This window comes from Priapulus caudatus, unplaced genomic scaffold (assembly GCF_000485595.1).
Source record: "Priapulus caudatus unplaced genomic scaffold, Priapulus_caudatus-5.0.1 Scaffold652, whole genome shotgun sequence".
NCBI classification, from domain to species: domain Eukaryota; kingdom Metazoa; phylum Priapulida; class Priapulimorpha; order Priapulimorphida; family Priapulidae; genus Priapulus; species Priapulus caudatus.
In genome coordinates, this window is record NW_014577713.1 from 143,563 (window position 1) to 154,509 (window position 10,947).

A 10,947-nucleotide genomic window follows, 5' to 3' on the forward strand; every position below is an offset into this window, starting at 1 on the left:
TAGGAGTAGAAGAAATTGAGAGAAGAAGGTGATGGAAGATGAGAGATAACTAGATGAGTAATGAGCCAAAAATAGATTGGCATTATGAGAGGGTGGATACTGTCATACTGTGGATGACCTTCGTTGTTCACCAGGGGCGGTCACCATAAGGAGAAACCTAACCTGCCTATACATTGTGCATTGGATGTAAAGCCCAGACAGGAACATGATGTGTATGTAACATTCACGCTCCCTGTTTTCAGATTTGTCCGTTCCCCTTCGACTCGGTGAAGTCCTGCGTCGGCCGCTATCCTAATGCAGATCTGATGTGGTGTCAGGAAGAGCACAAGAACATGGGCGCGTGGGCCTACGTACGTCCACGCATCACCACAGCGCTTAGCAACCAGATGAAGGTCAGGTAAGTCACCCCAACAAATAAAATTAATTTATATAAAATTATTATTGTATAAAATTAATACAAATGCAATTAAACCAGGCACGTCGTCAGGCGAAGGTCCCGGAAGCTCGCGCTTCAACATCTTTTCTGGATTTTTTTTTTCAATTATGAAATTAAACGGTCGCAATGTACTTTTTACTGTGTTTCGAATGTTAAAATGTCATTTTAAATCTCGCCAGCGTACACCATTTTCCATGTAGCATTTCAAAAATGTTTTGGGGAACCCTCTCCCCTCCCAGACCCCCACCAGGGAGAGGGGGAAACCCCTTCGCAGACTCCCCTTTCCCCTTTACGGTGCTTCGCACCTTCATGACTGGGCTTCAACGTTAGTCAATCCCTGGCGACGCCCCTGGCGACGCCCCTGGTAGACACTGCTATATCACATAGACCCGTGTATAAAGGACACTTGCCGTTTCGTCTCTACCAGTAGTACTACGCTGAATCCACTTCTATCGAATGAATACCTCTCTAGAAGGGACACTTACAGTAGTTCCACTGGGTGACCGTTATGCAGTTGAACCTGTATATAGGGGTCGGGCGGAATAATCGGTTTACCGTTCACTGATGTGATGGTTTGACAGGTACGTGGGACGGGTTGCCGCGGAAGCTGCTGCCACGGGCAACAAACACCAGCACCTGATAGAGCTCAGCAACCTCTACCGTGACGCGATGACCTTGGATGACGTCTGCTGAGCGACCGTTCGGCTCCAGTAACCATGGCGACGCCGGCAAACGTTACAGCTCGTCGTTTGTGTAGCACTCGGTCATTTTAACGCGTGGTATTTGTGGGGTCGCGTGGACTTCTTCCCGCTTGATTCTATGCGTGTTGTGTGTGTGCGTGTGTGTCAGTCACCCCGTTGATAGGCATTGTCGTTGTAGCCGTGGAGACATGTCACTTCGTAAGAATCCTTTGTTGGAATCCAGGCAGATTAAAGCCTAGCGCAGACCTGCAACTTTTTCATGCAACTCGACAGCGATTCTAGAATCGCTGTAAAAATTGCTATGAAATGGCTACGTCTGCGGGAACGTGCAACTGCAACTCGTAGCGATTCTGGTCGCTTGCGACGAGTTGCAAGACATCAAACTGTTTTGAATTTGAGCGACTCGTCGCTCCCAATCGCTCTAGAGTTGCTTCGAAATCGCATGACGCACACGCGGTGACACATCGACCGATTGCGTGTGGTTGCAGGTTGCAGCGACGAGCAACCAAAAATCGTGGGTCTGCGCTAGGCTTAAGTGTGTGGTTTCGTGAGTGAGGTGAGTGGTGCTTGAATCCCTGCTCTGCATCATGTGGTGATGAAGTGGGCATGTGTGTGTGTGTGCTCAAATTTTACTTATTAAAAAGTGGCCGTAGTAGGGTTACGTCCAAAGGATGTGATTAAACTTACACATGACTATAGGCAGTAAAGCCGCATAAACTCTCACACTTTGCTGATTTTACTTGATTCTTCATATACACGAAAGAAAATTATAAATGCTATTTACATGGCGATATTTACATTCCAATCGCAAAAATGTCTCGCGGCCCAGTTTCCTCTGTCTCCATTTGTGCAAGAAGAAACTGAGGGTGCCGAACTAGTCAACAGTACTTGCGATGTAAGAGAGAATGCGATGTATAAGAGAGAACTTGCGATGTAAGAGAGAAAGAAGCTAATGTGTATGCTTGCCATGTCTACACAGCACTCCTGCTATTTAGTCCCTCACTGTTTCCACGCAGTATTATATCTAGGCTTACAGAGGGAGACATGTGTATTAGGAGTGATTACACGTGGCTGTTTTTATTTTTTTTTGGGGGTACGAGCGTACTATCTATCATGTGCGTGCGTGCGTCGGCTAGGCTTAAATGTATGAAATACCATTGATAGTCACAGTGTATTTACTGGAACTTTACTGATATTATGCTGTTATATTTATTAGTCCCATGACTGTTGCTTAAGCACTCTATACTTATTGTTTCCATAATATGGATCATGGGATTTAGAATGAGTAAATCAAAAGGCATACGGGTGTAGAATGTGAGAAATGCTATTGTCATTGTCTTTCTTTATGGTGATTGTGATATAAAAGATCCAGCTAGAATAGCTTAATAATATTATGTAATAATATTACTGTTATTCAGTAGGCTGGTCCATTAAGAGATAAAAGGTATCCTTAGACGCCCTTCAATAATAAATAAGTAATAACTAAATTAATAATAGATGACTAATAAAGTAATAAATAGAAGTGACATGATGCTTCAAATTTCCATCTTTATCGGCACACGTCGTGACCAGTTCTAGAATTACTAGGTTAGCTGAGAATCATGATTAATTAAATAGAATATATATAACACACACACACACCACACACACGCACACACACACACGCACACACACACGCACGCACACACTACGCACACACACACGCACACACACACACGCACACACACACTACGCACACGCACACACACTACGCACACTAGGGCAGCATCGTTGCTAGTCTACTACTACACCGGTGCATCATCCATGTTGCAGGTTTCTTCGCCGGCAAGGACCCGCTGACCATGCCTGTGACCGCGGTCAGTGAGAGCGTGTTGCTGCACATCGCCAACGAGTTCTCCCGCATCCCGGATGGCTTCAACGCCAACAGAGGTGAGACAGACGCACTCGTCCGCGCATCTGCCTCGACGTCGTCGCGGCAACCTTCAACGATTTACACCTTCACTGATGGTGTGAATGTGTGTGTGATAGCGTGAGACTGCATGGCCCCAAACCGTGTTAGACGCTTAGTGCTAGTCCGTGAGAAACGTGTCTGTGTATCTCGGCAAATGGAAAGGAGATTTTAGTAGGTGGTAACGTGGTCAGTGTTCTTCTCCACGGCTGTGACCATCAAGCATCTTACCAAAATTCATGGTGTGTGGCGCATGGAGTGTGTCTCTACCGGTATGTGATCTATCGATCGTGGGCTAGTCTGAACTTACTTGACCTTGCTTGACTGACTGTCGAGCTTTCGCCACCCTGCCGACCGTACTGATCCGAGTTTGATGGCCTTGCTGATGTTGCACGACCTTGCCTGATCTTGACGACCTTGCTTGACCTTGCTGACCCGACTTGACCTTGCTGATCCAACCTTGATGGCCTTGCTGATATTGCATAACCTTGCTCGACCTAGCCTACCTTTCTTTACCTTGCTGACCTTTCTTGACCTTGTTCAACCTTGCTGACCTTTCTTGACCTTGTTCAACCTTGCTGATCTTTCTTGACCTTGTTCGACCTTGCTGATCTTTCTTGACCTTGTTCGACCTTGCTGATCTTTCTTGACCTTGTTCGACCTTGCTGATCTTTCTTGATCTTGTTCGACCTTGACTTTTGCTCGTTGCTTGCAGCACTGCAGCGTACCCTGCGTGAAAGAGCCACGAAGATCAGCAACAGACTCGCTGACTGGGCCATCGGCGAGGCACTTGCTTTTGGCTCACTGCTACTAGAGGGCGTGCATGTGCGGCTGAGTGGTCAAGATGTCGAGCGTGGCACCTTCAGGTACTGTATTACGCTGTATATTTTGCGGTGGTTTAATTTTTGCGAATTTCGCGAACGCGTCCCCGACCGCGAAAATAACAACAGATGCAACCATAATACCCTGTGCTAAGTCGATTGCTGTCTGTGTGTAGTTGTTTGTTGGTATAATGTGTACTTTAACTATGCGGTTGTGTGTCCCTGCCAACGCACAGTCACCAGGGAAAAGATTTCTTTTTTTTCACGGGAGCTCTTTTTCAAAAGTCTGTGGAAAAAATAGTTCTCGTCAATAATTTCACGGGAGCTATTTTGAGCCTCACGGGAGCGATTTTGGAGGTTTGAAGAGCGAATCGCTCATCGCTCCCGTGTATTTTTTACCCTGCTTGTGTGTCCCTGCCAATCCGCAGTCACCGTCATCACGTGCTGCATGACCAGGAGGTGGACAACAAACTCTACATTCCACTGAACCAGCTGTCGGAGAAGCAGGCACCCTACACGGTCTGCAACAGCTCGCTGTCCGAGTTTGGTGTCCTTGGTAAGTCCTTCACGTTCTCCTCCGCAGCCTCAGTTTTGCAATCGAACGAACGCGTACAGAGGAACCAACGCAGTTCTGCGGTTTCACTGTTTATATTTCTAGCTGTAGAGTAAAGGTGGGTGGGTTGGGGGGAAGGGTGCTAGTAATGCTTGCATCTCACAGGCCAGATTCACAATTGCTTTGCTTTGTCTGCAGAACTCTTACAGGGCTGCTTCCAATACATGTTTTTTATTGTCACAGTTCACTTGTTGGGCAGGTCCTCGCGTGATTTGGCCCGTCCTACAATGATATATTGTGCTAACGAGACATTAAGCAGGTTCTCTGACTGGTGGTGGAAATTCATTAGCTACTCATATCAATATGGATTCCATATGTATATGTATATGTATATGTATATGTATATGTATATGTATATGTATATGTATATGTATATATGTATATATACATATATATTTATACATTAACAGGGTTTCTTCTGAGGGAAAATTAGACATAAGGCCATGGCCAGAGGTAATGGCCAGTTAGGGAAAAAACGCGCATGATGGATTCAAATACAGGATGTATTGATATATTTATATAGATACAGGATGTATTGATATATTTATATAGATACAGGATGTATTGATATATTTATATAGATACAGGATATGCTTATCAGTAAATACAGGAACATTTTCACAACGGCGATGTTAAATTTGACAACGGCGGTGCGCCACTGTGCCTCCTATGTATAAGAAACCCTGATTAATATATATATATATTTATATTTATTTAGTTTAGTTTAATTTATTCATTGATTTATCTTATTGTTACTTGCCCATCACTCTACTGCAGGGTTTGAGCTTGGCTACTCCCTCACCAACCCCAACGCTCTCGTCTGCTGGGAGGCACAGTTTGGAGATTTTGCGAATGGCGCGCAGTGCATTATCGACCAGTTTCTGTCCAGCGGTCAGGCAAAGTGGATGCGCCAGAGCGCGCTAGTGTTGCTACTGCCACATGGATACGAGGGAATGGTAAGGAGTATGTGGTTGCCCACATGCGGTAATGCAACCACTTTATAACCCTAGTGGTTCCAGAGAAGTGAGCGAATGGGTAATTAATGACGTGCCCGCGTGTAATGATTTAATTATCTGAAAAGGCTGTGGTTTCCTATTAACTAGGTATTGAAGTTTTCGTACATTTTCAGCAGTTGGGTAGTAATTAAGTAGCTCTAAATATAGGCAGATGAACATCGAATCACTGATGTCGTTGTCTGAAACCATAGCAAGTTGTGTCAAGCATTTGTCACGTTTATGTTGTTTGAAGATGCCATCTTGATCCGACGTATTCCTGACATAAGTGGCGTGTGTTTATTTTCACATATCGTCACTGCTGAATAAATAATATAATGAGCAATAATTTTGGAATATTAAACTGTATCGATCGATGACGTGACGTTAATTGCGGCATTTACAGGGACCCGAGCATTCCAGTGCAAGGTTGGAGCGATTCCTGCAGATGTGTAATGATGACCAGGACTACTTTCCCGTAAGTATATGTCGCTGTTCTCTGCAAAGTCTGTTTTGCTATTGCGATTTTTTCCGTTTCGTTCTGACAGCCGTATGTTGTCAACGTGATCGGTCACCTGTCTAATGATAGTTTGTCTGTACTCACATCACTGTCACTGTCCATCAGCTATTTTTTGCCACATTCATATTCATACCGTTGTGCGAATACTCGATGCTTTCACAATTAAGTGTTTATCTGTGTCACGAATGCTCAACGTATGGCTCGCCGTTTCCATAGTTACGAATGCTCATCTGTTTAAATGCCTTCCGACTGCTACCCACAGCAGTTGATCAGTTTTTGCCATACTCTTATTCATACCATGGTGCAAATCCTCAATGCTTTCACAAATTATCTATTTTGCGAATGCTCATCTGTTTTATGGTGCCGCCTCCTCTACCTGTTATGGCTGCTCGGCTGCACGCTTGTTTTTTCTTGCAGCGCGATTACTCATCGGTTTTGCAAATGCTCATCTGTGTCACGAATGCTCATCTGTTTAGCAATTGCTCATCTGTTTCGCGAATGCTCATCTGTTTCACGAATGCTCATCCGTTTTGCAAATGCTCATCCTATTCGCGAATGCTCATTTATTTTCATCTCCGCGCGTCTGCCGTCGCGCCGCAGCCGCTCGTCAGCACGTTCGCGATCCAGCAGCTGAACGACTGTAACTGGATCGTCGCTAACTGCACAACGCCGGCCAGCCTGTTCCACGTGCTGCGGCGGCATGTGCTGCTGCCGTTCCGCAAGCCCCTCGTACTCATGACGCCGAAGAGTCTGCTTCGTCACCCGGACGCCTGCAGCCCCCTCGAAGACTTCACCGACGGTAGATATATATAAGATCAGGGGTTAATAATGACAAAATCGGGACATTTGTCATTATTAACCCCTGATAAGATGTAACAGTTTTATTTATCGTTTTTAATATTAGTAAGTACAAGAATTTTAACAAAGCGAATAATAAACAATACAGCGAGGGATGACGAAAAGACAATATGGTCATCTAGTCTGTCGTCCACCGAAAAAATGACTAAAGTACGCGGCAGCTGTCTTTAGAGTAGAAAAATAATAAAGTAAACATGTTCTAATAGAATATTTGCCCGTAATACTGTAAATATAATTTAGTATATGTGTACACATATACTAAATTGATGTTTACAGTATGTACGGCAATATTCTATTAGAAACGTTAGCTTTCATTATTTTTCATGGTTCGTAGCGTTATGAGAGTAACTGAACAAAGTGTTTGAATAATACTAATATAAAGTTACAAAATTAACATGATTCACAACTGCCAACTGCACAATCGTTAGACAAGAAGTAATTAAGCAGTAAGAAGTAATTAAGCAGTAGTAATTAAGTAGTAAGAAGTAATTAAGCAGCTAAGAAGTAATTAAGCAGGTAGTAATTAATGTAGTAAGAAGTAATTAAGGCAGTAGTAATTAAGCAGTAAGAAGTAATTAAGCAATAGTAATTACTATGGATGAGCAATATTTAAACAGAATGTTTGTGTAATGTCAATATAAATAAACTGGTAGCTGGCTGCGGGCCGTGTGCGCTCCAAACGTGGTGTTCATTCCTACCCATGTCTCATCCATGTCCCACCCGTATGCCACCTATGTCTCGACGACGATTTTCCCCGATGGTAGGCGAGGGTGGCGGCGGCGGCGGCGGTGTATTTAAACGTGGTCTTACATGACAGCCGTGTCTCTGGCATGTGCCGCCACTCGTACTACGCTTATGTCTCACGTGTTGCAATTCCCTGACTATGTCCCAGCCATACCCCACCTGTACTTCACCAATACCCAGCCATACCCCAGCCATACCCACCTGTGCCTCACCAGCAATACCCAAGCCACGTACCTCACTTGTACCCCACCTGTACCTCAACGCAATACCCAAAGCATACCCCAGCCATTACCCCAGCGTATACCCCACGAATACCAAGCCATCCCCAGCCATACCCCACCTATACCCAAGCCATAGCCGCCGTGGCCGTATCCATATATTCAATACCCCGATGATCGAACTCTAATCAGATCTAATCGATGCGAATTCCATCGACCCTCAACGACCCGCGACAGTGACCAACCGACCTTGACCTGCGTTTTCAGGGTCGCAGTTCGAGCGCGTCATTGAGGAGAGCGGGGGCGCGGAAGACGCCGCCCGGCGTGTCAGAAGACACATACTGTGCAGCGGGAAGGTCTACTATGACCTGGCGAAGGAGAGCACGAGCGCGGGCTGGACGGGCGAGAGTGCCATCTCCGGATAGCAGCAGGTGCGGGGAGGGGTAAAAGCCGGGCGCGCACTTGAGTAATTTTACGCAAGTAAATGAGATGCATCGCGTCAAAAATACTCACGTGTGCAGCTGATTTTCGTTGAGTATTTTTACTGACGTGTGCGGCGGATTTTTGCTTTGAATATTTTTGACGTTATTCGTCAAAATACTCACGTGTGCGGCGGAATTTTCGTTGAGCATTTTGACGCGTGCATCATTTTACTTGAGTAACATTACTCACGTGTGCGCCGGGATTTAGGGATGCAGGAGGTTGGGAGCGGAGAGCGAAGAGGGGTTAGCGGAGGTTTGAAGGAAGAATGATGAGGTTGTGGAGTAGGAGAAGGTAGGAGGAAGCGGAGGAGGAGGAGGTGGAGGAGGCGGGAAAGAAGAAGGTAGGAGGAAGCGGAGGAGGAGGAGGAGTGTGGGGAGGAGGAGGTAGGAGAGAAGCGGAGGAGGAGGTGGAGGAGGAGGAGGAGGTGGAGTAGGAGAAGGTAGGAGGAAGCGGAGGAGGAGGATGTAGGAGGAGGATAGGGGAGGAGGTAGGAGGAGGTGGAGGAGGTGAGTAGGAGAAGCGTTAGGAGGAAGCGAGGAGGAGCGAGGAAAGTGAGGGAGCGTGGAGTAGGAGAAGGTAGGAGGACAGCAGAGGAGGAGAGGTAGAGCTGAAGCAGAGGAGGTAGGTGGAAGGAGGAAAGAAGAAGAGATACAAGTTTTTACAGGTAATATACAGACACTAGCTATTACCCGTGCTCCAGACGGGTTTGAGTGGGTCTGATTTGACGAATGCGCGTTTAACCCATTTATCTGCTCACTTTCTAGTTGAGGATGTATTTACCAGTAAACGAAAAATACTACTGATATTTAGACTCGAGTCATATATCAATATTTTGTTTAAAAAAATTGTATCAAATATATATAAAATCTAAAATTTTACCGTTAAAATTACATAAAATTTTTCAAAAAAAAGGGAAATGGGGTGATTTCATAGTTACAATTTCACTTTTTTTAGATATTATTTTTTGAACAATATAATATAATATAATATTATTTTTGAAAATTTTTATTTGGTTAGAAGCATGAAATAATAAGTGAAATTCTGAAAAAAATGTATTGAGTAGTTTGGAAGAATATATTTTCTTGAAAGTCAGTGACGGCGGCGGGCACGGTTACACTCCGTTGTCAAATATTTGCAACACACGCGCGCACACACACATCATCACACGACGCGCGCCGCCGCACGCCACACACCGCAATTCACACACATACGGGCAGCGCCAAGCACACAATCACACACGCGCACCCACGCACACACATACCACATTTACACACACACGGGCGTGCAAGACACATATACGCACACGCCAGCGCGCGACGCACACCGACCGCACACGCACCAACGCACCACACATACACACACATACAACTGCAGCCGTCTCTCGTTGGGGTTTCGCCTCACAGCTGTGCGCGGCAGTGATTGGCTGTTTATATACACCGCATGCAGCCGCAATGGCTTTGGTGTGTGCGTGTGTGCGCGTGCCGGTGGGCGTGCGTGCGTGCCGTACGTGCGTTTAGTGTGGCTTGCTATGCTAGGTGAAGGCCCCACCTAATTAAATGCTTATTATTATACCTTTAATCTACCATTTAGTATAGCTATGTTATCATGAAAACCGTGAGAAAACACATTAATATTTTAACAGACAATTTCAAAATGGTTATGGGCATGTGGCATGATAGTGTGGTATGTGTTGGCCTAGACATCGAAACGGCGTCTAAAAATGTGAGAGCATTGGGCAGCCGGGTAAGCGGCGGGACGGTACACCTCCGGTTGTCAAATGTTTGCACACACACCGCGCACGCACTCACACACGCATTCACACACATACAGGCATGCCGCCACGCACAATCACACCCACCCCATACCAACATTTACTACACACACGGGCGCGCACACACACACACGCACACGCACACGCACACGCACACGCACAACAAGCTTTTACATACACACCACACACACACACGCACACGCACACACACGCTACATACATACACACGCACACGCAACCGCAGCAACCGGCACATCCACGACTCCACTCACACACGCACACACGCACACACGCACACACATCACACAACATACAATGGCAGCCGTATTGCTCGCTTTGGGGTTTGGTTAAACTTTTCGTTCTTACAACTGTGCGCGGCAGTGATTGGCTTGTTTATACACCGCCAGCGGCAATGTCTTTGGGTGTGTGCGCTCTGTGCGCGCGTGCCGTGTGTATGCGTGCGTTCGTGCGTGCGTTTAGTGTTGGCTTGCTATTGCTAGGTTGAAGGGTCACCTAATTAAAATGCTTATTATTATATTATATTATATTTGGGGTTAGTAGCTATTACCCGTCCTCCAGACGCGATCTGAAATTTTACCTTTAAATACATACAATTTTTTACTAAATAAAGGGTAAAAGGGCGTAATTTATAGTACAATTCACTTATTTAGATATTATTTTTGAAAAATACTCATTCTGGTAGCGAAGATTATTATAACGTCAAATGTCTGTTAAAAAAAGCAAAAATGCAATTGATGTTTTGAAGATATATGTTCCTTGAAGTCCAGTTGGACGGCGGCGGGCAGGGCTACACCCTCCGTTGTCAAATATTTGCACTACGA

At 45.5% G+C, this 10,947-nt stretch overlaps 1 protein-coding gene across 1 annotated transcript in view; it reads left to right on the forward strand.

The window, feature by feature from the left end:
* Window positions 1-10,947, forward strand: part of LOC106812462 (2-oxoglutarate dehydrogenase, mitochondrial-like) — a 40,796-nt gene that overhangs the window by 18,394 nt on the left and 11,455 nt on the right. The window contains exons 3-8 of the mRNA XM_014816347.1: window positions 2,950-3,066; window positions 3,801-3,951; window positions 4,335-4,462; window positions 5,297-5,475; window positions 5,918-5,989; window positions 6,632-6,830. Coding sequence (XP_014671833.1) covers window positions 2,950-3,066; window positions 3,801-3,951; window positions 4,335-4,462; window positions 5,297-5,475; window positions 5,918-5,989; window positions 6,632-6,830 — 846 coding nt within the window. The remainder of the gene's footprint in view (window positions 1-2,949; window positions 3,067-3,800; window positions 3,952-4,334; window positions 4,463-5,296; window positions 5,476-5,917; window positions 5,990-6,631; window positions 6,831-10,947) is intronic.